Source organism: Mesoplodon densirostris, chromosome 16 (assembly GCF_025265405.1).
Source record: "Mesoplodon densirostris isolate mMesDen1 chromosome 16, mMesDen1 primary haplotype, whole genome shotgun sequence".
NCBI lineage: Eukaryota > Metazoa > Chordata > Mammalia > Artiodactyla > Ziphiidae > Mesoplodon > Mesoplodon densirostris.
The window spans coordinates 51,680,607-51,708,095 of NC_082676.1; the positions used below are offsets into that span (position 1 = coordinate 51,680,607).

Below are 27,489 nucleotides of genomic sequence, written 5' to 3' on the forward strand. Positions count from 1 at the left end.
ATTTTAAAATAAAATCTTTCCACAGATGACTTTGATACATAGCGAGCTTGAGACCACTGCAATCTGTAGGTGTAAATAAGCCATCCTTAACGTTACTCTCATGTGCTTATTCATCACCAGGTGAAGGCCTCCCTTGTGCTGGAGCTCTACAGTAGAATACTGCACAACAATAAAAAGGAAGGGGCTGCTGATACATGCAGCCACGTGGAAGCCCTTCATTTGTATCAGGCCAAGTGAGAGAAGTCAGACTCAAAGGCTACACACTTTATGATTCCATTTGTATGCCATTCTGGAAAGGCAGAACCATAGGGGCAGAAAACAGATCATGGGTGCCAGGCCCTGGTGGTGGGAGCAGGGGTTAACTACAAAGGGGCAGTGTGAGGGAATGTGGGGAGATGATAAATGTTCTATATCTTGATTAGGGGAGTGGTTAGACTATATGGATTTGTCAAAATTGAGAGACTGTACGCTAAAAGGGTAAATTTTACTGTATGTAACATGTATCTTGCTAAGCCTGATTAAAACACATACACACACACAATGCAATACTACTACACTACTACACACACTAAAATGGCTAAACTTAAAAAGACTGACCATACCAAGATCAATAGATCGGGACTTGGAACAACGGGAACTCTCATACGTTGCTGGTAGGAATGGCTTTTTCAAAAAAAAGGAGAGAGATGAGATTCTGAGGACAGTCAGACCTGGGCTTGAATTCTGGCTCTACCACTTATCATTGTGTGATGTTGACCAAGTCACTATGGGTTTTTAGGCCTTGGTTGTTTCATCTACACACGGGATAACAGAAGTATATACCTGCCTACTTTATAAGATCAGCATAAGGCATAAAGGAGATGTTGCCTGTGAAATGCTTGAGGCAGTGCCCGGCACATAGCAATGACCAGTAATATTAGATTTGGCTATTCTTAATATTATTATCATTCTTCTTGGTATAGCTGTCTCTGGGCTCCTCCAGGAATGGATGAGCTCTGTGTCTACAGTTCTTGGCAAGTAGAAGGCCCTCAACACATGTTTATCAAATGAAAGAATGAACAAATGAAGTCCCATGCAATGGAAGGCGTAAGGCCTCTATTTGAGTGTAATGGCAGAAGGGTTGGCACTGGTCATTCTTGGGAGCATTCCACTTCAAGTATTACAGGCCTAATTTCTGAATTCCCAGCCAAAACCAGGACTCTACATCATTGAGAAGTGTAGGAGTTTTATTCTACTTGTTCAGTGGGACTTGTATAGGTGGCCTTCGCCTCCCTAATGGCTTATAAATATCTCCCACATGTTAGAAAATACTCAAAATCAATTTCAAATATGTGGGTTTCACAAATACCTCTGGAATGGGCTAACAAAGAGATCTCTTTAGATTGAATCTTCTGCTTGGGAAGGTAATATGGTAGTGGAAATGGACTGAAACTGGATTCATGAGCCAACAAACAACAAGAAGACCCCACAGAGAAGACAAATCTTTCCACATGGAGTTCCTGGTAGGGGAGCCCTAGGCCGAGACTGCTCATCAAATCACAAAGGGCGTGGCCAGCCTCTCTGAGGCTTGAGAGAAATGGCTGTGCACCATCAAGAGGGGAACTGGTGGTAATTTGATGCAATGCCCCATTTCTAGCATTCCTTTTGCACAATACAATGTCTGACTTTTCCTGGCAAAGTCTGCTCACCTGCCAGCAGATATCAGCAATTGGAAGAGAAATTCAAAATGAAGAAAATCTTTTCTGTCCAGTTCTCAGATGAACTAAACGTGCCCAGTATGCCTTCAGCTGATGTTCTCCTTTAAAAACCCTGCTTGGGGGACTTCCCTGCTGGTCCAGTGGTTAAGAATCCATCTGCCAATGCAGGGGACACAGGTTCGATCCCTGGTCCGGGAAGATCCTACATGCTGTGGGGCAACTAAGCCCGTGCACCGCAACTACTGAGCCTGAGCTCTAGAGTCTGCATGCCACAACTACTGAGCCTACGCGCTGCAACTACTGAAGCCCACGCACCTAGAGCCCATGCTTCGCAACAAGAGACGCCACCGCAATGAGGAGCCCACATACGGCAACGAAGAGTAGCCCCCGCTCGCCACAACTATAGAAAGCCCGCATGCAGCAACAAAGACCCAGCGCAGCCAAAAAATATATACATATATACAGAATAAAATTGAAAAAATTAAAAATATTTTAAATTTTTAAAATATTTTAAAAAAATATTTTAAATTTAATTTAGAATTAAATTAAAATTTAATTTAAAAAATTAAAAACTAAAACAATTAAAAATTAAAAAAATTAAAAAGCCTGCTTGGGGATCATAATTTTTCATAGCAAACTTCATTTCCTCACATTACAAGGCTTGGTGAAGAGGTGGTTCATTAGGGCCAATGATAAAATGAATACACTTTTCTCAAGTGTAACCTCTGGGAAATTAATAGGCACAGCTGTTGAGTTCAAGGATCTTGGTGCATAAGCAACTCCCCAAAAGGAGCCGGGCTTAACTACAAACAGGCAGCATGAGGGAATTTAAAAAATTTTTTAAAAGTCCACATTTAAGTGCCTGCTTAAACCCCTGAGAAGAGCTTATAAAACAGAACAATAAAGTTTGCTCTTCTTCGTTTTCAAATGCCCTCATTAGAGAGATCATTTAAGGGATTTGACTATATTCACTGAAATATTTATGAAGTGCCTAATATGTACCAGACAGTGTTCTAGGGGCTGGGGATACAGGATGAACAAGTCAAGCAACTTCTACCCTCCTGGAGCTCACATTCTAGTCAGGGTGACAGGCAGTAGACAAGTGAATATCCAACACGATGTCAGGTAGTTGGTAAGTGAAAAGCAGGACATAAAGCATAGTAAGAGGCTGTGGAGTGATGGGGTGGTGCTATTTTGGAAATGGTGACCAGGAGAGACATCCAAGAAGAACCCTGAATGAGGCAGGGAGGGGTACCATGATTGACAGCTGCCAGCACAAAGAACAAACAGCAAGTGCAAAGGCCCTGAGCCAGGAGCATGCCTGATGTGCCTGAGGAACTACAAGGAGGTCACTAGCTGGCTTTTCTTAAAGATTCCCTATTAAGGAAAACAGAACCACCACTACCACCACCACCACCACCAGCTAATATTTATTTTGAATTTATTTATTTATTTATTTATTTATTTATTTTTCTTTTTGTGGTATGCGGGCCTCTCACTGTTGTGGCCTCTCCCGTTGCGGAGCACAGGCTCCGGATGCGCAGGCCCAGCGGCCATGGCTCACGGGCCCAGCCGCTCCGCGGCATATGGGATCCTCCCAGACCGGGGCACGAACCCATATCCCCTGCATCGGCAGGCGGACTCTTAACCACTGCGCCACCAGGGAGGCCCTTTATTTTGAATTTATTATGCATCTGGCACTGTGCTAAGCCCCCTCATGTGGACTAATCATCTGATTCGATCTTCATAAGTAGGAATTATTATTATTGACTCAGTCCCCTTGCTTGGTCTCTCAGCTACGCTAGCCTCTGCAGTCACTTCTCCCACAGGCTCTTCACACAATGGCAAGGTGGTTGTTGATAGTCTAGCCTCTCAGCAGGCTATCAAGCTGCTCTGTCCCAGCAACTCTTAGGAGAATCCCAGAATGGAGTTTCACTAGGTGTGACTGGCCTTCCCCTGCCCATCATGAACTAACCCCTGTAGCCAGAAGAATGTGGTATCTGAGTGTCCATGTTACCAAATGAATCACATCCAAGATGGCTCAGGCCGGAGGGAAGCGGGATACTGCACAACTCTAAACCTTGTATGCCAAGCTGTTTCTCCTTGAGGGTGCCTCATTTACCCCAGGTCAGTTCACTATTGACAAAGGGATAACTGCACAGATTCTCATCGTTCTCTGCAGGATCTCCACTTTTTTTTTTTTTTTTAACTTTGCAAAGCCACAAAGGGGGCTGCTGGAGCAACCTTGCACTGTATTGTTCATCAAATAACATCAATGATTGATGGCCATTGTGATTCTCAGTTGTCACAATGCCTGGAGGGGGAGTTGATGTTGGGAGGAGGGGAAAATTGCATGCCACGCTGGTGTCTAGGCTGAGTTAGACAGAATAAAATAAATGGGCAGAAGGCTTAAAACACCAGGAGCCTATTTAAGCAGAATAAATATTCAGTGGATTTATCTGGTCTCTGCCTCCTAAATCATTAAAGAAATTTCAATCATTATGGCCCATGAGAAGCTCTTATGAACATCATGAAAGAACAGTCTTCTCCATCAGTTGATACCTACTACATCTAGTATTTCATAAGCAGAAGAGCACCACTAATGTGGTAGTCTGGCTTATCACCAAACACACTTCAGAAAGGAGACTGTGAGAGGACCAGATTTCATTCACAATATCCAAATGGATTTTTTTTTCTTTTTTTTTTTGCCATACGCGGGCCTCTCACTGTTGTGGTCTCTCCCATTGTGGAACACAGGCTCCGGACGCGCAGGCTCAGCGGCCACGGCTCACGGGCCCAGTCGCTCCGCGGCATGTGGGATCCTCCCGGACCGGGGCACGAACCCGTGTCCCCTGCATCGGCAGGCGGACTCTCAACCACTGCGCCACCAGGGAAGCCCCCAAATGGATTTTTAAAAACCCCACTCAGTTTTGCATGTTGAAACAATCTGGCTTTCTAACCGTTAACATAGTATTTTGAAAGAAGAAAGAAGAACATGTCTACTTCTACAGAAGTGCTTAATGTCGAGAAATAACTAACTGTCAGGAACCTATTTACAATGCTAATTATAACATCACAACTCTCAAGAATGGTTTACTACAAATAGCTTTTCATACCAGGTGACATTTCTGTTCATGTGGTCAGCTTAAAAATATTTTATGAAATGTCTGGATGGTTTTATGACATCTGAGGTTGTCAGATTTCTGGCTTTTAAAACGTCCTGGCAAGAATATTATTCAGACTTAAAAAAGGAAGAAAGTTCTGACACATGCTACAATATAGGTGAAACTTGAGGATATTTTGCCAAGTGAAATAAGCCAAAAGGTTAAATTCTGTATGATGCCATTTACATGAGGTACTTAGAAGTAGTCAAATTCATAGAGACAGAAAGTAGGAGGGTGATTGCCAGAGGCTGGGACGGTGGGGAGTAGGAAGTTAATGGATACAGAGTTTCAGTTTAGAAAGATGGATGGTAGTGATGGTTGCAAAACAATGCAAATGTACTTAATGTCACTGAACTGTACACTAAAAATTGGTTAAAATAGTAAATTTTATGTTATATATATTTTACTACACACACAAATTTTTATGGGAGACTGTATTTTTCCTTCATAGTGTTTAAGAAATTACAAGTAAAGGTTTTTGTTAACTTCAAAAAACTTCATGTTAAGTGTAGTAAAAACTAGACCCCTAGCAGGTAGAAACTGCTGGCCCTATACCCATAGACCCTAGACTAGTTGGAGCTGGAAAACTGATGATCGAGATTCCTGAAACACCACCCTATCACCTCACCATCTACCAATCAAAAATCGCCCATGAGCTGATTAGGCACCCTGTAACTCTCACCCCTAACACTGTCTTTAAAAACCTTTCCCTGAAAGCCATCAGAGAGTTTGGGTCTTTTGAGGATTAGCTGCCCATTCCCCTTGCTGGCACCCTGCAATAAACACTGTACTTTCCTTCACTACAAGCCAGTGCCAGTAGATTGGCTCTGCTGTGCATCTGGTGAGCAGACCTGAGTTTGGTTCAGTAACACTGTCCCTCTAAAATCAAGAACAAGACAAGGATGCCCACTCTCACCACTTTCATTCAACTTAGTATTAGAAGTCCTAGCCTGAGCAACTAGGCAAGAAAAAGAAATAAAAGACATCCAAATTGGAAAGGAAGAAGTAAAACTGTCACTATATGTGGATGACATAATTTTAAATATAGAAAACCCTAAAGACTCCACCAAAAAACTATTAAAAATAATAAATGAATACAGTAAAGTTACAGGGTACAAAATCAAAATACAAAAATCTACTTCATTTCTGTATGCTAAAACTGAACAAGCAGGAGGAGAAATTAAGAAAGCAATCCCATTTACAATTGCTACAAAAAGAATAAAATACCTAGGAATAAATTTAACCAAGGGGTAAAAAACCTGTACAATAGGGCTTCCCTGGTGGTGCAGTGATTGAGAGTCCACCTGCCGATGCAGGGGACATGGGTTCGTGCTGCGGAGTGGCTGGGCCCGTAAGCCATGGCCTCTGGGCCTGCGTGTCCGGAGCCTGTGCTCCACAGCAGGAGAGGCCACAACAGTGAGAGGCCCGCGTACCGCAAAAAAAAAACCAAACCTGTACAATAAAAACTCTAAGATATTGTTGAAAGAAACTGAAGAATACACAAATAAATGGACAGATATTTCATATTCATGGATTGGAAGGATTAATACTGTTAAAAGGTCCATATTACTTAATGCAATCTACAGATTCAATGCGATCCCTATCAAAATCCCAAGGACATTTTTCACAGAAATAGAATTAAAAGTTATAAAATTTATATGGAACCACAAAACACCCCAAATAGCCAAAGCAATTCTGAGGAAAAAAAGAACAAAGCTGGAAGTATCACCCTTCCTGATTTCAAGCTATTATATATTACAAAGCTATAGTAATCAAAACAGCATGGTGTTGGCAGAAAAACAGATACACAGATCAAAGGAACATAACTGAGAGCCCAGAAATAAAGCCACACATATATGGACAATTAATTTACGACAAAGGAGCAAAGAACATACAATGGAGAAAGGATAGTCTCTTCAATAAATGTTGTTGGGAAAACTGAACAGCCACATGCAAAAAAATGAAAGTAGTTCAGTATCCACCATACACAAAAATCAATTCAAAATGGACTAAAGACTTCAATGAATCTAAGACCTGAAACCATAAAACTCCTAGGAAAAAACATAGGAAGTATGCCCTTTGACATTGGTCTTAGCAATATATTTCTGGATATGTCTCCTCAGGCAAGGGAGACAAAAGAAAAAATAAACAAATGAGACTACATCAAACTAAAAAGCTTTTGCACAGCAAAGGAAACCATCAACAAAACAAAAAGACAACCTACTGAATGAGAGATGGTATTTGCAAATCATATATCTGATAAGGGGTTAATATGGAAAATATATAAAGGACTTATACAACTCAACAACAACAACAAAAAAAACCCTATCAAAAATGGACAGAGGAGCTGAATAGACATTTTTCCAAAGAAGACATATATGTGGCCAACAGGCACATGAAAAGATGTCCAACATCCTCATTATAATGGCTATTATCAAAAAGTCAAGAAATAATGAGTGTTGGTGAGGGTGTGGAGAAAAGGGAACCCTCATGCACTGTTGGTGGGAATGTAAACTGGTGCAGCCACTATGGAGAATATCGTGGCAATCCCTCAAAAAAATAAGAATAGAACTATCATATGATCCAGCTATTCCACTTCTGGGTGTTTATCCAAAGAATATGAAAACACTAATTTGAAAAGATATATACACCCCTATGTTCACCGCAGCATTATTCACAATAGCCAAGATAGGGAAACAACATAAGTGCCCATCAACTGATGAATGGATAAAGAAGATGTAATACACACACACACACACACACACAAATGGAATATTACTCAGGCACACAAAAAAAGAAATCTTGCCATTTGCAACAGCATGGTTGGACCTTTAGGGTATTATGCTAAGTAAAATAAGTCAGATGGAGAAAGACAAATACTGTATGATTTCACTCATATGTGGAATATAAAAAACAAACAAACCAAAAGACAAAATAAATGAACAAACCGAACCAAACAAAAACAAACATGTAGATACAGAGAACAGAAAAGTGGTTACCAGAGGGGAAGGGGCTGGAGTGAGGGTAAAATGGGTAAAGGGGATTGACTGTAGGGTGATGGATGGAAACTAAATTTCTATTGGTGAGCATGCTGTAGCGTATACAGAGACTGAAATATAATGAAACCCATAAAATGGTATACACAAAATTTACCTCAATAAAAAGTAAATTTTAAAAAAGGTTGGAGGGTACTTTTAATAATAACTGCATAAGTTTTGGTGGAAATTCTAAATCATTCTTTAAGACCTGTTTTACAGAGAATCTTATTTCTGAGGTCTGGATGTTAGCTATACTATCTTATGTTCCAAATTCATCTGAAGGTTGTCCCCTGGGTCTTTTCACAGCACAAAAATTCCCCATCAGACCAAATGCTGTAATTGCACATGACTCTCACCAGATAGGCTCTCCAGAAGGACTGAATGCAGAGTGCTGCTGCCGATTCTGTCAGCAGGAGGGAGAGTGGGATCACCGGCCGTGGGCTGAAAAGCAATAAAATGGTCATAAGCCCATGAGAGTCCATCCTTCAGCATCAGCAGAGCCTTTGACAACATAATGGCCTCTCTGATTAAGTGCCTCATCTATTCCCATTCTTAGAAAGCAACAATGTCATTTTTCATAGAAAAGTTAGGCTTGAGTTAGCATATCTTTGTTTTAAAATCTGGGATGGATTTTTTGTGTTTAACCAGCATAATCTTAAATCACTGTTAGCCTGCTTTGAAGGGCTCAGGTTAGAAAGCTGTGTGTTAGTTCTGAAGGTGCAACATACATGTTATTGATATAAGCCTATGTGGACATAAAGCAAGAGACAAAGCAGAAGTCACATTTATATACTGCATTATGACTGAGATATAATAAAGGATTCTTTTTCCAACTTTCTATTGAAGGGGAATTAAGTAGTCCATTTCTTTCCTGAAATACTACAATTTATCTCTGATCAGTGTACATTCCAGTTTAATGTGGTTTAAATTCAAGAACCTTTTAAAGTTAAGTTCTTCTATTACATCTTACTAAGCAATAAAATATCTTAAGAGCAGTGTCTGCTCCTGAGGGATTCTTAGATTATGGTGGGATGTCTGATCATCGATACCACATTCAAAAATCATGGCTAAATGCTCTTTTTTTGTTGTTTATTTCCTAGAAGCTGTTTAGAGATACTAACTGCTGACCAGATTTTACAAGTCTGACTTAGTTCTGGTTTCTTATGTTTCCCCAAAGCACAGCTACCTCTGAAAAACCAAAAGTCAAGACTTTTCAGATATAGTGCAAAGAAATAAACCTCTGAACGAATGTGGGTCACATGGAGACTGCTCTCAGGGCAGGATCCCCAGAAACGACTTTGCAAGTGAGGGATCCCCAAGAGTCTTGGCCTCCAGACTCTCCCTAATGACAGCCATCATTTGAGTTTACAGTGACTCTTATTTTACAGAGAGAGGTTGACTAACCTGTCCAGGGTCACACAGCTTATAAATGGCCTAGTCAGGATCTGGGCCCAGATCCACCCAATCCCCAAGCCCAGGCTTCCCTCACAATGCCATGCTGACACCAGACCTCGGCTGGGCCACCACTTGCGGATGCCCAGCCTGAGAGACTCCAGAGCTAACTGGCAACAATGCACAATTCTCCAGCATCTGGGGTTTTATTTCCTTCTAAACTCAGACTTAAAAACAACAACAAGAACAACAAAAAACCCCACCCTTGATACAGTATATTTGTGTGAATGAATGAATGCTCTTTTGGATTATTCCAAAATCAAAGAAATCAAAGCTGGGAAGAACCTAAGGGGTTATCAAGACAATTTCTAGCGAGTGCAGTGTTGCTGGGTTCTGGGTCTCCAGCTGGGCGGGTCCTTTCTAGGAGAACAAGAAACGGAGATTCTACTTCTTTGGAGAGATAATTACAACCTCCAAATGATAGCATTGTTAGAAACCTTTCCCTAATGTTCTGCTTTTATTTTTATTTGCTTTTTTTGTTTGTTCTGTTTTTGTTTTCACTTCTTTTTGCCTAACATCTAGTTTTCTGGGCTGTAATAGAGCATTTGTATTTTTCCGGAGGTACACTGGCTCCCTGCTTTCCACATTAAATGTCTCTCCTCATACATTGTCCTTATTCTGTAAATCTTGGTTGTGTGACACCAACAAATCACATCCCTGAAGTAATTCTCCTTCACTAGTTAAAAAGCAACGGCTTCTAGAGAGACCTTGGTGTTTCTAAGGAGACCTTAGTGTGCTGGCAGTGAATTCATGAGAATAATGCTATCGTGCAACAATACCAGCTGATATGTACTAAGAGTTTCCCCGGCTCCCCTCCCACCAGCCTTGCTCCTTGTGCTATAGCCAGAGGCGCCCTTTTCTTCTCCACCAATGTGCCCTCCCACCTCAGGGCCTTTGCAGAGGGGCTTTCCTCTGCCTCCAGTATCCTCTTACTCCCGGCCAGGTCACTGCATACAGTGTGCAAGCTGTTCTCTGCTCAAGGGCTCCCAGCAGATGGGTCAGAGGGCACTGAAACCCCAGCACATGCTCTGCCCTAGGGCAGGGGCACCTTTTACTAATTTGCTCAAGGGCACACTGGGGCTGAGACCTCCTTCTCCCAGTTCACTTTTTTTTTTTTGAATTTTAAAATTTTATTTATTTTTTTATACAGCTGGTTCTTATTAGTTATCCATTTTATACATATTAGTGTATATGTGTCAATCCCAATCTCCCAATTCATCCCACCCCTCCACCCCCCCCCGTCACTTTCCCCCCTTGGTGTCTATACATTTGTTCTCTGCATCTGTGTCTCTATTTCTGCCCTGCAAACCGGTTCATCTGTACCATTTTTCTAGGTTCCACATATATGCATTAATATATGATATTTGTTTTTCTCTTTCTGACTTACTTCACTCTGAATGACAGTCTCTACGTCCATCCACGTCTCTACAAATGACCCAATTTCGTTCCTTTTTATGGCCGAGTAATATTCCATTGTATATATGTACCACATCTTCTTTATCCATTCATCTGTCGATGGGCATTTAGGTTGCATTCATGACCTGGCTATTGTAAATAGTGCTGCAATGAACATTGAGGTGCATGTGTCTTTTTGACTTATGGTTTTCTCAGGGTATGTGCCCAGTAGTGGGATTGCTGGGTCATATGATAGTTCTATTTTTAGTTTTTTAAGGAACCTCCATACTGTTCTCCATAGTGGCTGTATCAATTTACATTCCCACCAACAGTTCAATCTTATTATTTCTTCTGATCTCCACTCAAATGTTATGGAATGATGTCCTTTGATTAGATCAGGGCCATTGGCGCTCTGTGTAATTTTCCTTCCTAGTCCTTGGCCCAGTTTGGAGATATAAATCTGTGTGATTATCTAAATAACACCCAAATCCTCAACTAGACTGAAAGCTCCATGAGGGCAGAGACTGGGCCTGTGTTTGATGCTCTTGGCATTTCCAGCACTTAGGACAATGTCTGGCACATAGCAGACACTCAGTAAATCTTTGTGGGATGAGCCTCTGCCTAGCTCAGTATGCTAAGCTCTTTCCACACAGTGTTTCATTAAATCCTCGTGACATTAATAATGAGCAGGGGCCTCCCTGGTGGCGCAAGTGGTTGAGAGTCCGCCTGCCGATGCAGGGGATACGGGTTCGTGCCCCGGTCTGGGAGGATCCCATATGCCGCGGAGCGGCTGGGCCCGTGAGCCATGGCCGCTGAGCCTGCGCGTCCGGAGCCTGTGCGTCCGGAGCCTGTGCTCCGCAACGGGGGAGGCCACAACAGTGAGAGGCCCGCATACCGCAAAAAAAAAATAAATAAATAATGAGCTGTTGTTGTCCTTCTTTTAGAGTGAAGAAACTCAGGCATAGAGGGGTGAAGCGGGTCGTTCAAGGTCACTGACTATTTCCTGCTAAGAATGCAAACTGCCCAGGAAACACAGGGAGTGGACCACGGAGAAGAGGAGGGCAACTCACAAGGTCACTCATATGGAATTCAGGGCCTAGCAGCTGCGAGTGTTCAATAGAGGAAAACACAGCCATTTGCCTAGAAGATAAAAATGAGGGGGGAAAAGCCGTAATCATAGAAAATGCCCTCTTGATTAATCCTTACAGTAATAACTTGGCAGGTATTCATTTGCCTGAAGTTCCACAGGGAAATCCGATGTCAGGACAGCAGAATGAAGTGGAGTTTGTCACTTGTATCTGAGGGGAGATTTGATGGCGCCTTTCTGTTCAGCTACAATTTTCCTGTTTTAAGTACGTTTTTCTGTACCGATGTCATGAAATCCTCAAAGTATCAGTACTCCCATTTTGGAATAGCAGTAGGAAAGGAGAATGGCAAATCTGGGGACACAACAGGCTAGGCGAGCCCAACAAAGGGCTTCCAGCAGTAATGAAACCCTGAACCGCTTTGCATCACAATGACATCTCCAAAAAGCGAAATGAGATTTCTAATAGGCCTTTAAGCAGTAATATGAGGCGACCTTTAGTGACATCCTTGCTTTCATGGCTAAATAATGGGGCGCTGTCTAGTTCCCAAAGCAAGAATAAGTATGAGAAAGCCAGTGTAAATCAGGCCAAATGAAAAGGACTTGATCTTCAGAGAATAGTTCCTGGGAATTATCAATCATTTCAGCAGGTCAACTTGAAAGGATAGAAGCTATGCCAGGCCCTTTTTTTTTTTTTTTTTTTTTTTTTTTTTTTGCGGTACGCAGGCCTCTCACTGCTGTGGCCTGTGGCTCCCGCTGCGGAGCACAGGCTCCGGACGCGCAGGCTCAGCGGCCATGGCTCACGGGCCCAGCCGCTCCGCAGCACGTAGGATCCTCCCAGACCGGGGCACGAGCCCGTGTCCCCCGCATCGGCAGGCGGACTCTCAACCACTGAGCCACCAGGGAAGCCCTAGGCCCTTTTCTCTCTTTTGGAATCCATGCAACTGGCTTCAGGTCAAATAAAAATTGAGATTGAGTAGAGGCGACTGCTCATCATGGGGGAACTGGGGAGGGGAGGGGAAACAAAAGCGTCAATCACAGGAGAAGGCAGCTGAGGCTCCCTGGGGCTTAAATTGGAGGTCCCCAGAGCAAATAGGTTTGAGCATTCCAACGGACAAAACAGTACTGCTGAGTGTTTCCGAGAAGAATTGTCCTGTTGGTAGTGCTCATTTGTCATGCCCTCCTTCTTTTTCTCAAACATGAATTAAATCTATTTGAATCACTACAATTGCTGCTATAATTCTGAGAAGGAACAGTTCATTCTTCTGACTGTATACACGTGTATGTATAAATGTGCACACACACACAGGAAATTCTTCCCCCATTTTTGGATGCTCTGTAAAAGATCTCAAGACCTAAAGAAGCTACAGCATACTTACAAAATACATAAGAGAAGCTGAGAAGTTAGTCTTTATTAATTTCTCCATCCAGTTCTAAAACAAAAGTTACCATCTGAAATGACATTTACGAAGAATAAAGCAGAAAAGGGAAAGGCTTGCTTAATATTGAAAACTGAATCTTGAAATCCAATTTTTTTCCAATTTTCATTAGGTAAAAGATTAAGTTGTTTTCTTGTAACATGAAAGCACAACCCAGATGCAAAGCCATTTACAAAATGACACAGGCCCTCAAACAACCATCATTCATAAAGCCTTTCACCAATTCATGAGGCCAGTATTTGATAACCTCTACTCATCGTATTCAGCAAAAGAGATTACCCAGTCCCTGCCCTCAACCTTAACTGGTTTCCCAAACATTCTGTGTTGGAGGCATCACAGTCTTGAGTAATGAACTTCAAATATTTGGAAGAAGTATAATAGAGGTTATCTGGAATGGGACTTCCAGACTAGCCATTAGGACGGAATCTCCTAGGATTCTTTCAATTCCAGCCTTCCATTACGCAAGGAATAGCTCCGAAAACCAGTAAGGAAGAGCCAACTGCATTAATCTCTAACAGCCTAAAGCACATTTAAAAATCATGGTTACCAGAATGTGATCTCGCTTCACCCCCTCACCAACTCCACTCTGGGAGACCAACAAACAGTTAGTTATTACCTCAGCATCAGGCTGAATCACTCTCCTTGATAAACACAGAGTCAAATCCTGTTTTATCAGCCCCATCACCGGAAGCTGCATATGGGTCCAGTTAACAGTGTTCCCTAAAAAACAAGCTGCAAGACCTTGTGTTCACCCTTGGACTGCAGGTATAACCATCTTAAAAACCAGGGCTGTGCTACTTGCTGCTGTTTGATAAATATGCCCAGATTGCTCTGTTATTTAGTCTCTTTGTGACTGAGTACATGTTTTCTCTAATGTGGCTTAAGGAGACCTGCCTCCTCCCCACTGTCCTTCTTCCCTCTCCAGGGGTGTATGGGAAGAGCATGCTACCTTCCTAACCCCTTCCAAACCTCTCACAGGGGATCTTAACTTCTTTTGTGCCATAATCCCTTTTCACTTTGGCAATTTGGATTCCTTCTCTGAATAATATTTTTTTAATATAAAAGAAGTACATAAGGGACTTCCCTGGTGGTGCAGTGGTTAAGAATCCGCCTGCCAATGCAGGGGACACAGGTTCAAGCCCTGGTCTGCAAAGACCCCACATGCCGCGGAGCAACTAAGCCCGTGCGCCACAACTACTGAGCCTGTGCTCTAGAGCCCACGAGCCACAACTACTGAGCTTGTGCACAACTACGGAGCCCGCGCACTGGAGCCTGTGCTCCACAACAAGAGAAGCCACGGCAATGAGAAGCCCACGCACTGCAACGAAGAGTAGCCCCCGCTCGCCCCAACCAGAGAAAGCCCACACACAGCAACGAAGACCCAACGCAGCCAAAAATAAATAAATTTATTTTTTTAAAAAAGTACATAAGATTTCAAAGTAAACCAATTATATTGAAATACAGTTATCAAAATATTTTTTAAACTGTTCGTGATAAAGTAATATACGTGCTTCTAAATCATACAGTAAATAAGAAGAGCTAATGGCAGTTGAATTAACTACCATAATTTGAAAGAAGAGACAAGTGTAAATGATATTTCAAGATCACTGCAACAACTATAACGGGATGTAAAAACATCTGATGGTTGCTATCAGTAACAAAGGTACATTTTTGTTGGAAAAATTGGAAAAATATTCAATTTCCAAAGAATATCATTCTTTGAATACCTACTTTGAGCCCTCTGCAGTGAATATCTTTCATTTTTATCTGCCTATCACACCCTCCCCCTTTTTGTGGTATCAGCCCTCAGATTTTGCTTTGACAGCTCCCCCTCCCTGTATCAGGGGGAATGTGGGTCACAGTGCCTTGGATACTACTGAGGTTTGTTTCCCACATTCATAATTAAAAGAGAGGCCAAATTTCAGTTAGAGACTAGTGAAAATAGAGAAGTAATTTCCCTGCCTTCCAAGGTCAGGGACCCCTGAATCATAGACAGTTGTGGCTAGAGCTGGGGAATGGGGGAAGATGAGTTTTGCATCCAGGATGAGACTGAAGACTAAGGATTTAAAATAAACAAGATGAATCCAAACAGTGAAATCAGACTATCTAAAAACAGTGACCAGGAAGTTATGGAATTTGGTCAAAAAGTTATTAAAGGGCTACTTCTCAGATGGAAGAGAGATTCAGTGTAATATAGTGATGCAGTTACTGGAGAAGAAGAAGGAAAAAGATTTTCATATTTTTATTCCCAGTAAGTTGTGATTCTTCAGTATACCCATTAAATTTCAAAACCTAATTCTAATTTTCCCCAATCCATTTCAGTAAATGGCTGCCCCTTCAGCCACTTGCTCGGGCCTGAAATCTCCAAGTCAGCCTTGCCTTAGCTCTCTGTCACCCCACATCCAGCATCAAGACGGATCCCAAATCCAACCTCTTCTCACCTTCTCCACTGCAAGCCACCATCATCTCCTGCCTGCAGTTGCCTGCTCACTGGCCTCTCTGCTTGCACTATTAGTGCTGACTTCACCCAACTCCCCTCCAGCTGCCAGAGTGATCTTTTTAAAAGATAAATTGGATTACCTCGCTCTTCTGCTCAAAACCCTCCAATAGTTTCCTATCACGCTCAGAAGAAAAAAGAAAAATCCAAACTCTTTATCATGGCATCCAAGGCCCCACCCAAGGTGGGAGCAGCCTCACCAGCCTCTCTGGCTTCCTTTCCTGCCACCCTCTCACCCTCCCTCATCTCTTCTTACCTCACTGGCCAAGTTTGTTCCTGCCTCAGGGCCTTTGTAGTAGCTGTTCCCTCTGCCTGGAATACTCTTGTTTCCGATCTTCATAGGGTTGGCTCCCTCTGCGTGTCATTCAACCCTCTGTGCAAATGTGAGCCTTCCCCAGCTTCTCTGTCTAAAACACTAGCACCTCTCACCCTAGGCCTGTGACTCTCAATCCACTTTACTCTGCTTTATTTTTCTTCAAAGCACTTGAGTCTTCTTTACATCATACAATACGTTTCTTTGTTAATTTGGTTATTGTCTGTCTTTACAATGTAAATTCCACAGGGGCCAAGACTTTCTCTCTTTTGTTCTCTACTCTATGGTACCTAGAAACGTGCCTGGAAAAAAGTAGGCACTCAATAAATATTTTTGAATGAATAAATATTATTATAGATAAGGAAATAGAGGACTTTCCTTAATGTCAGAATTTATCAGTGGCAGAGCTGAGGTTAAATGAAGATACTCTGTCTTTCTCTTGCTTGGTCATTCTGCTACTCATATTTCATCTTGCCAAAGCAGTGGTTACTATTCTCTTAAGATTAAGGATAAAATAATAGCTATCATTCTTTGAATACCTACTTTGAGCCCTCTGCAGTGAATATCTTCCATTTTTATCTGCCTATCATACTCTCCCCCTTTTTGTGGTATCAGCCTTCAGATTTTGCTTTGAAAGCTCCCCCTCCCTGTATCAGGGGGAATGTGGGTCACAGTGCCTTGCCCTCTCCTGGCCAAGGTGTGCCTCAGAAACCCAAGCTTAGCCAAGCAGATGCCCTTTCCCTGGAAGAGGAATCTTGAGTAGACTGGCAAAGACTAGAGGGGGTCTGTGCTCCCTGGGTCCCTATACCTGCTTCTAAGGCCAGATCCTTACCTTTTCCTTTATGTCTGTGAGTTATCTTTTTACTTCCAATATATACCATTTTTCTTAAGCAGCCTTTAAATTTCTGTTGCTTGCAACAAAAAACTCTGATACCATCTTTAACTGTCACAGCAACCCTACGATGCAGGTTTTATCACCATCCCCATGGTACAGAAGAGAGGAGAAAGGTTCAGGGATGTGAAGGGATTAGTTCCAGGTTACCCAACGTTATACATTATGTTGGCTGCATAGTGGACCAATCCCCAGACTCTTGTGAATGTATATATATATATATTCCCTTATACGGCAGAAGAGGCTTTTTAGATGTGATTAAATGAATGGTCTTGAGAGTATCCTGGATTATCACAGGTGGGCCCAATGATATAATCACAAGGGTCCTTATGAGAGGGAAGCAGAGGGTCACGAGCCCTCCAGAATGCAGGTAGACTCCAGATACCAGAAAAGGCAAGAAACAAACATTCCCCTAAAGTCTCCAGAAGGAACCAGCCTTGTCAACACTCAGACTTGAGCCCTGTGAAACTGATTTTGGACTTCTAGCCTCCAGAACTATAAGAGAATAGATCTGTGTTGTTTTAAGCCACCATGGTTGTGGTAATTTGTTAAACAGCACAGGAAACTAGTACTCCAACTAATAAATGGCAGAGCTAAGACTGGAGCCCAGATGTGTCTGCCATGCTGCCTGACACAGGCTCCCCGAGCTCGTTCCCAAAGAGCCACCTAAAAACAACAGGAGGAAGGGGAGGAAGCAGTACCGTGTGCCCCAGAGAAAGGCCCCCCCCAACAAAAACCTCCAGCAGAAGGAGGCACTCAGAGGATTCATGCACCCCAGCGTGTCCTGAATTCAGGAAATAGGTCTCTTTCCTTCCTGTCTAAAGACGAAAGTTAACATAAAGAGCAAAGACGATTTATTATCCTCACGAGACTCCGGCCTCCGAATTACTGAGACAGAAATCTTCTATAAGACAAAATGAATGGAAAGGATATTTTTCCTTGCAACAGGGCATGACAGCAAATTTTCTGCCAGGCTACCATCCAACTCTGATCTTTAGTGCAGAACGCATGCCATTTCCTGTGCCGTTTTGAAGGCACAAGCGTTTTGGGTCCCACTGTCAAGCTCAGTGCAGAAAATCTGACTGGTGGCACTTGTCCTCAAACGGCACAGTGACACTTCTATTCTCACCTCAGGTTTTGGTCATAAGATACCTTTCACTGACCTGAAAGTATCGTGGACTTTTCTTTTCTCTTCTTTTCTCTAATGGTAGAACTTAGCTGAAAAGACATTTTGCCCAAAACAAACTTTTCTTTTCTCTTCTAAAACACAATCTTTGTTTCATTGAAGGTCTCAGTTTTAATGATGTCTTTCATGAGCCTTCTCTCTTGGGACACGGGACCAGATAGGCAGCAGTGCACTTTTGTTCCTTGTGTTTATTCAGTGATTTATTTTTGCAAACAAATTGGATGAATACTTTTTGGTCAAAATAAAAAGCTAAATGTTTCCTATTCTTAATATGATAGCAAATAATTTCACTGTTTCTGATTGGCCGGTTAAGTCGGGACAATACACAACAAAAGAGGACAGTGCTAGATTCATAAATAGGAGTAAGGCCAACAGGAGATATGAGTAATCCACCGCTGTTGAAAGGTGGGGAAGAAGACCCCCTCCTTAAGCTCTGATTAGAACATGCACAGATTATATTATTGCTCCAAACTATCACTCCTTTACCTATAAGAGAATCATGCGTCCCTGCTCTTTGTCATTCGCATGCGGTTTCTGCCTATGGGTGGTGTCAACTTCCCCCATAGTACCGATATTGAGCTTGCCCATGGGCCTTGTATTGAGCAATGAAGTGTGAGCAGAAGTACTGTTTGCATGGGTTGGCTGTTGCTCGTCTCCCTCTGCTGTGAGACTGAGGAATGGTGATGCTCCTCCCTCCTGGGTCCCAGAATGAGAAGAGACATGGAGCACAGCCAGACGTGACACACAGCCAACATTAAACAGGGTGAAGTATAAATCTTTGTTGTTATAAGGCACTGAGATTTAAGAGTTGTTTGTTACTGCAGCAAAACCTAGAGGAAGCTGACTAACACAGAATATTGGAGGGTAGTTGGGTAAGTATCATGTAGGAAAACATATCAGGGCTCTTTCATTGGCAAGTATCATCCACCTAACTCAAACTGGTGTAAGCAAAAAAAGAAAAAAATGTATTTATTGAAAAAGAAAAAGAAAAAAAAAGGTATTTATTGGTTCACTTAACTAATAGGGGTAGAATTGGCTAACATGCCTAACATGGTCAGATAGAGAGATTCAAAACAATGCCATAGGGACTCAGGCTCTGGCCACCTCTCAGTTCTGCTGTTATCCCAGGCACAATCTCTTTAGAGGACTGCTCTCAGCAGCTCAAGGCTTATAACCTCAAAGTTCTAAGTCTAGAGGAAAAGACAGAAAAGTTTTCCTGGTTGCTTCTTGAAAAATCTTGGTGTTATCTCTGATTTAACCAATTTGGGAGCAAGCACGGTGGTCAGGGGGATTCACTGCTCTGATTGGCCAGGCCTGGGTCACATACTCAGCCCAGAGCTAGAGGCAGAATCAGCTCACTTTCTGCTTGAACGGAAAATGGGAGAGGGGTGATCCTTCCAAAAACATAGGGTGTACTGTAACCGGAAGAAGGGGGAAATCATTGCAGGGCTGGAAAAAAACATAAATGTCTAATACAGAAAGCAAGAAAATGGAATAAAAGGAAATAGAATAAATACCCTTTCATTTTGCAATTGTTTTTAATTTTTAAAGTAACTCTATAGACAATATGAAAGCTACAAAATAATATAGAGGAGAAAATAAAAGCCATGTTCTTGCCATTTGGAGTGAAACATCCTTTTGAAAGACCTTAGAGTTAGAGTTATTTAATTCTATGATGATCCTTGATTAAAAACCTTTCCTTTTCACTGTGTAGTTTATTTAACAAATATGTATATTTTATATATGATAAATCTTAATTATTTTTATAAACCTAATGGAATTTTTTAAGGGTTATCCATGTTTATATAAAATAGCTACATAAAAAATGCATTTCTTAAAAAAAGAGTCATGGAAAAGAAATGGGTAGCTGAGAAGGGATGGGCAGAGTGAAGAGCATGTGAAATTATGGAGACCTGTGGGAGAAGGACCCACCATTTATGTGATAAGCAATTGGCAGCTGCCCATGGCAAATGATCGCAACCTACCAGCTGTGATCTGATAATATGATGACATCGAGCATCAAAGACAGCTGGACCTGGTAGAACTTGTCTTACCAAGAACATTAAAATAAACCTAAACTCTTATTTTGGATGACTCCCCAGGCTGGTGGATAAGATTATTTGAGGCAATAAATGCTAGTGCGCATAATATACAAAGGAGTGGCATCTGACACAGGAGCTGACTCTAAAATGAGCACATAAGATGAAACTCACATTTACACAAAAGTTCCCCTTGACACACCTTAAATTACCCATATAAAGACATAGCATCTTTCAACGGTCTCAGGTGGCCAGTTCTTCTCCCAGTCTTAGTACAGATCACTCTAAGTACCCGGTGATATGCGAGGCCGAAGAGTGAAGTAATTCATTATGCCCTTACCAGCTTGGACCCTGGAGCCAGTCTGCCTGGTTCAAATCCTGCGCCTGCTGTTTACTAGCTTGTGACCTTGGGCAAAGAGTTACACCTCTGTGCCTCAGCTCTTTCTCTGAGATATGGCTATGGCCGGCACAGCTATAACCCATGGACTATCCAGTGTTCCCTCACATACCTCAGCCTCCCTTGCAGTTGTTTTGGGGCCAGGCTCTGTGAGAAGAGGTGAGAAGGTTAAGAACTAGGGTGCGGGCCTCCCTGGTGGCGCAAGTGGTTAAGAGTCCGCCTGCCGATGCAGGGGATACGGGTTCGTGCCCCGGTCTGGGAGGATCCCATATGCCGCGGAGCGGCTGGGCCCGTGAGCCATGGCCGCTGGGCCTGCGCATCCGGAGCCTGTGCTCCGCAACGGGAGAGGCCACAACAGTGAGAGGCCCACATACCGCAAAAAGAAAAAAAAAAAAAAAGAACTAGGGTGCCACCTCCATTCTTTTCTTCTTTTGCTTCAGTGACTTCAAAAATGACATGTTCCAAATAGCTATAATTTATAAGAAGGCTGTCCAACCTGTATCAGTCTTTGTGTAAGAAATCAGCTGTTATTGAGTATTTTGCTATTGTTTATAACTGCAGCCTAGTCTAGGCTAGCCTGATTAACACAATGGGGAAATAATAGTTCCTACTTTGTGGGTTGTTATGGGAGTTAAATTAGGTAATATTTATAAATTGTTCAGAACAGTACCTGAGTAAACACTATATAAATGCTTGGTTGGTAGGTAGGTAGTTAGGTAGGTCATGTAGGTAGACAGAGACAGACAGACAGAAGGAAATAGTTCCCTATGGGCTGCTCATGTTGTGAGTGTCACGTAAAATCGAAGACAATTAAGGAAAAAGCTGAGTCATGTGTCCCATTTTATGCTTCACCTCCAGTGTATAATTCAGGGGAATTGCCTGCATTTAAAAAAATTTTATCTCTCTCTCTCTTTCTCTTTCTCCTTCCCCCAAGAGTACAACATTGAACTAGCATAAACAAGTCCATATACACGGCAATCCAACTATATACAAAATCTGTCTGTTGGGCTTCCCTGGTGGTGCAGTGGTTAAGAATCCGCCTGCCAACGCAGGGGACATGGCTTCAAGCCCTGGTCCGGGAAGATCACATGTGCCGCGGAGCAACGAAGCCTGTGCACCACAACTACTGAGCCTGCGCTCTAGAGCCACAAACCACAACTACTGAGCCTGTGTGCCACAACTACTGAAGACTGCGTGCCTAGAGCCTGTGCTCTGCAACAAGAGAAGCCACCGCAATGAGAAGCCCACGCACCGCAACAAAGAGTAGCCCCCGCTCGCCGCAACTAGAGAAAGCCCACGTGTAGCAATGAAGACCCAACACAGCCAAAAATAAATAAATAAAATAAATTTAAAAAAAACACTTTCTGTTCTTGAAGACAAGAACCATGTTTATGTCATGGTTCCATGGCACGTAGTAGGCATCCAGTAAATGGCAGAGAGCCAGTTTATGAATATGTCTGTTCCATGATTTTAGAGCACATTTAAGTAAGTAATAAATATTAGCTGAATAGATGAACAAATAAATTAAAAATAACTCCCTTTAATAGCTGAAACACACCCATTTGTATATGTATATGTATCAGTAGTGGGAAAAAATGTATTCCCTTAAAACTGGCACCATAATTCCTCCTAGGTAAGGAACTAGCTTTGTTGAGATGAAAGACCATTTCACAGATGGAAAAACTGAGGCTCTGAGGGCTTAAGTCATCTGTGCTGAGCCACACAGCTGGAAGGAGTAGAGCGTGGTTTAGCATGCAAAGCTGTGATTCCAGAGCCCAGGTTCCTAACCCCTACACTGCACTACCTCCACTTTGACGTCCAGGACATTCTTACACCTCCCTTGACAGCTCCGGGATTCGACTTGCGTCACCTTCTTCAACCCACCCCCACAAGCCTCTCAGATACTTCATTATTCATACTGATGACACCTCCAACGCCATGGCCTCGAGTCCATGTGATCCCATGACCCCCTTCTTCCTTCGTGACAGTCACATCTTAGAACGGGTTGTCCCTGAAAGACTGTCACGTCTCATCTTCCCAAATTCCTGATCTCATCATAGCCTTCTCTGTCCTTTCATCTTTCCCACCCACTCACTTCTATTTATATTGTATTTTGCCCTTATGTGAGACTATGACTTGGGTTATTGGTGTCCATCTAGAACAGGGCTCAGCAAACTAGAGCCCATCGGTCAAATGTGGCCCATCACCTACCATTGAAAGTAGAGTGGTACTGGAACACAGCCACGGCCCTTTGTCACGTGTTGTCTATGGACAACTATGGAGTTGAGTAGTTGCAACAGAGACCGCACGTGTCCTGCCAAGCCTAAAAGATTTACTACGCTGACTTGACCTAGAAAGCCATTTCCTTGTTCCCCAGGAGCTCTGAGGTTACTGGAGCCGTGTTCTTAGGGCAAGCCCACGGCTCTGGTCATATTAATCCTCCTCATTGCCACTGGCGAGAATTATGTTTGGCATTGGAGCAGGGCGGGGAGGGAGAATGAGGCTGATGGGAGGGGACTGGCTGGTGAGCTGTGCCGGTTCAGAGCCGGGTCTCAACTGGGGTAACACAGACGTCCCCAGCACCGTGAGGCTTCTCACTTGGGCCCACACCTGTCGCTCTCCCCGCCACACCCCAGGGCCCTTTCCCTTCCATGTCATTTGAGCCTCTCAGCTTCATGTGAAAACTCAGTCTCCTCCACTGCCTGTCACTCCAGCCATCACCCATGGAGAACAGCCCACAGCCCTCCCAGTTCACCTCCAGTCAACAGATTCCTCCTTGCTCACAGCCTATCCGCTATTCAGTCAGCTGGTCATGAGGAGCTTTGAAACATCTTACTGTTTCTTTTCCTTCTAATGTTTTATTATGGAAAATTTCAAAGATATAAAAAAGTAGGCAGAAAAAAAATGAACCCAGTTCACCATCCAGCTTCATTTATACTGTTCTCCATGTCAGTCACTCAATGTAACTTCCCCCAACCTTATCCACTGACATCATATGATTTCATATTTCATTCATAAATATTTCAGCATGTTTCTCTAAAAAGCAATAACTTTTTACTGTGAATATGAAATCATTATCAAACCTTAAATAAAATAACAATAATGCTTTATATCATCAATTATTTACTAGGTGTTCAAATTTCCGGTTGCCTTCTAACTTTTCTTTTTAGTTTGTTTCTTCAAATCAGGATCCAAATAAAATCCACTGAAATTTCAAAAACTGTATGGACCCTACCATCCCCATTTTAGTGCTTCCGAGTTTGGTTACGTTTCTTACTTCCAGTGTGAATACGTAATGCAGTGTTTCTGTCTCTTTCTGAAAATTGGTTGTTAAATCATTAACACAATTCAGAAAATATAGTAATTTATGAGAAAAATGTAAGACATCATTCTTAGAAAAGTTAACAATGCTTTTCCATGTACTTAAGATCCTGTAGGGGAACAAAATTTGCCGCCCAAAATGTCTCTTTGCCATGTGGATTATCTCAAGCTGAAAACAATCAAGGCCCAAAAGACTCAGGAAGAAATTTTGACCTTCCTCCTAACTGCCTAAAAAGAAGTTAGATGGAGGGCCTGTGCCTGGAATAGAGTTATCACTAGAGATATCGGCAGAGAATGTGGGTTGGGTGTGGTGGGGAAACTTAGAGATCAGAGTCCACTCTCTGTCCCACTGTCTCCGCAGGGCCCCTCCAATATTTATTTACCAAACATTTGCTTTTCCATCTTCATGGCAATTGCTTTCCTCCCCTTTGAAATCTCAGGTCCCTACCCCTAACATCCTCTTTTGTCTTTAACTGCAGATGGTATTTAAGGTGTGGGTTTCAGACATTTTGGTGAGTTACTCAGTTCTCCTGGGTCTCTCCCATGTATACATGTTATTAAACTTTTGTTTGATTTTCTCCTGTTAATCTGTCTCAGGTCAATTTGATCCTTATACTGTCCAGAAGAACCTAGAAGGGTAGCGGGAAATTTCTCGCTCTCAGGCAATCCTCTGGGCCTAGTCTAGACCTTTTACTATATTAGCTTTGCCAGTTTTCAACACTGATTTTACCCAAACATCTGTTTTCTCCACCTCTTTTCCAGGGTTGCTGGAAATAATCTCATAAGCAGGCTGTTTATATGCATCACAAGTTCAGGCCATCAGCTGGGCCATCCCTACTCATCCCTAGTTGATTCCCTATGGTTTCACCGTGGCAGCTGTTGCAGCCTCCTCCCCTCCCCCACAAGCCTCCAGAACCTGGGCCTCCCTCTCAGCAGATGCCTTCACATCCACATGAATGACCAGAATGACAGTACCCACTGTGAACTTTCTCAGCTTTTCTCCCTCCCCCCTCAGATTTCCTCTCACTTTTCCTTCTGCATTCAATCAGAAGTTCTCAACCAGGGGCGATTTTTCTGTCTCCCCACATTTGCCAGTATCTGGAGACATTCTTGATGGTGAGGACCACAGGGGGTGCTACTAGCGTGTGGAGTGGGGGAAGGCTGGAGATGCTGTGAAACATCCTACAGGCCAGCCCCTCACAACAAAGAATTACCGGGTAATAGATAGATGTCAGTAGGCTTGGGGCGACATGGGTTAGAGATGGTCTCTTGGCTCCTGCTCTGCTTGCCTCTCTGCTCTCCCTGTTCAAGAGCATTCTCGAGAAGGATAGAGCACCTGAGTTCTTGCCTCTTCAAGACCAAATCTGGGCACCAACCAGCTTGGGCACTGGCCCAACCTGACTGGCTCCAGGCCAGTGGTGGAGTGGGGCATAGATGGTCTTGTGCATCCCCATTTCCCTTTAATGCTTTATTAACATCTGTTTTACAACACTCACTACAGAAACTACAGCTACTTGTAAACACATCTCTCTCACTCCAAGGGTCAGAGCCATATTTTATTCATCTCTGTTTTCTCCACAGCACCAAGCTCTTTGCATTGCATTTGGTAGGTGTTCAATAAATATTTATTGCATCAAATTAGATTAGTATCATTTACATTTTTATCATGATTGGGGCATCTCTTCGAAAGGTAATGGAAGCAGAGAACAAAAATGCCAGTTAAAGCAAGAGCTTTTGTGTTTTTGTTCTTGTGGAGTCCAACTGAAATGCTTGCTATTGCTACTTTGCAGTATATTTACATGAGCTGCCAGCGGAAGTTAGCAACTATTTTAAATTAAGGTATTTTTACGATAAATGACTAGGGATTTGAGAGAACTCTTATTTAGAGAAACTCTCTTATTTTTAAGACTCTTCTTCATTGGTATTTTAAAAAATATTTATTTATTTACTTACTTGTTTGGTTGCATCAGGTCTTAGTTGCGGCAGGTGGGCTCCTTAGTTGTGGCTCCAGAGCTCCTTTATTGTGGCTTGTGAACTCTTAGTTGCAGCATGCATGTGGGATCTAGTTCCCAGAACAGGGATCGAACCCAGGCCCCCTGCACTGGGAGCGCAGAGTCTTAACCACTGCACCACCAGGGAAGTCCCTTCATTGGTTTTTGTTAAGTGGGAAAATGTTTCATTTTCAACCTGGAGAAATATGCTTATCTTTCACTTATTAATCGTTTATAATCTATAAATTATAGGCTTTCCATTTTCATAGTAGACAAAATTAGGCAGAGGCTTAGAAGCTTAATAGGAAGCAAGATTTTCCAATATTGTTCTCTTTCCAATGTATAGGTAGTCTCACACTTTTAAAAACTGGTAATACCTGAATTCTTTTAAACTCTCAAAATTGAGAAAGTCAGCCAAGGGTCTATCCAACTTGGCATTCCCCAGAAGGGCAGATTTAAGCAAAAGATGTGACATTTGAGGGCTAAGGGTCTAATTTCATTTTTTTCTACTCTGTTTAATATGGGATTTTACAAAACTTACTTAATTTCCTAGTGCCTCGGTTTCCTGACATTGCTCTTGCAAAGGGCTGGTGTGAAAATATTTTCAAAGAAATAAGTTAAATATTATTTTCTCTAAATTGAGTTGTCTTTCTTCCACTTATGGCTTAAAATTGTGGATCACTGCTTAAACGTCATCCTCCAGGGACTTCCCTGGTGGTCCAGTGGCTAAGACTCCATGCTCCCAATGCAGGGGGCCTGGGTTCAATCCCTGGTCAGGGAACTCAATCCCATATGCCATAACTAAAGATGCTACACGTGGCAACAAAAATCCTGCATGCTGCAACTAAAGATCCCAAACATGACAACAAAGATCCTGCATGCCACAACTAAAGATCCGGCACACAGCAACAAAGATCCTACGTGCCACAACTAAGAACCGGTGCAGCCAAATAAATAAATACTAAAAAAAAAAAAAAAAAAAAAAGTCATCCTCCAAGTGAGGTCTTTCCTGACTACCCTGTATAAAATTAAGTCCCGTCAATACTCTATATTCTCCCCTCTCTGCTTTATTTTTCTCTATAGCACTTACTTGCTTATTATCTACCATCCCCCACCAGAATATAAGCTCCATTAAGTTAGGAGTTTTGGCTACTTTGTTCACTGCTTTATCTCCAGCACCTAGAATGATGTTTGGCACACAGTAGTACTCAATAAACAGTTATTGTATGAATGAACAAATTATGCAAATCTAGAAATGACATATGCTATAAAGCTATCAAAGGCATGAATTAGATGTAATTGAATCAACATGGCTAGATCTCAAAAGCATGTATTTGAGTCAAATAAAAGCAAGTTGCAGGATAATGCATAAATTTCCTCATCTGCAAAATAGGGCTGGTAACAGCATTGTTAGGAGGATCAAGTTAGTTCACTAGTGTTAAATGCTGAGACCCGTGATACAAGCACTCAATAAATGTTAGTGGTCATCATTATTATTGCTATATCATTGATGATAAACAGTTCACATAAAGTAATACTACTAAGTTTGTATGATATAATCTAATTTTATATAATTAAGTAACT

At 42.3% G+C, this 27,489-nt stretch overlaps 1 protein-coding gene across 6 annotated transcripts in view; it reads right to left on the reverse strand.

Annotated features, from left to right (window-relative positions):
- The window catches only part of IQCK (IQ motif containing K), a 128,625-nt gene that overhangs the window by 58,979 nt on the left and 42,157 nt on the right, over nt 1-27,489 (reverse strand). For 3 of the 6 annotated variants that reach the window (XM_060079374.1, XM_060079370.1, XM_060079369.1), the window contains one exon: nt 8,256-8,340. The exons of the other annotated variants lie outside the window; for them this stretch is intronic. In XM_060079374.1, coding sequence (XP_059935357.1) covers nt 8,256-8,340 — 85 coding nt within the window. The remainder of the gene's footprint in view (nt 1-8,255; nt 8,341-27,489) is intronic. 6 annotated transcript variants of the gene reach the window in all.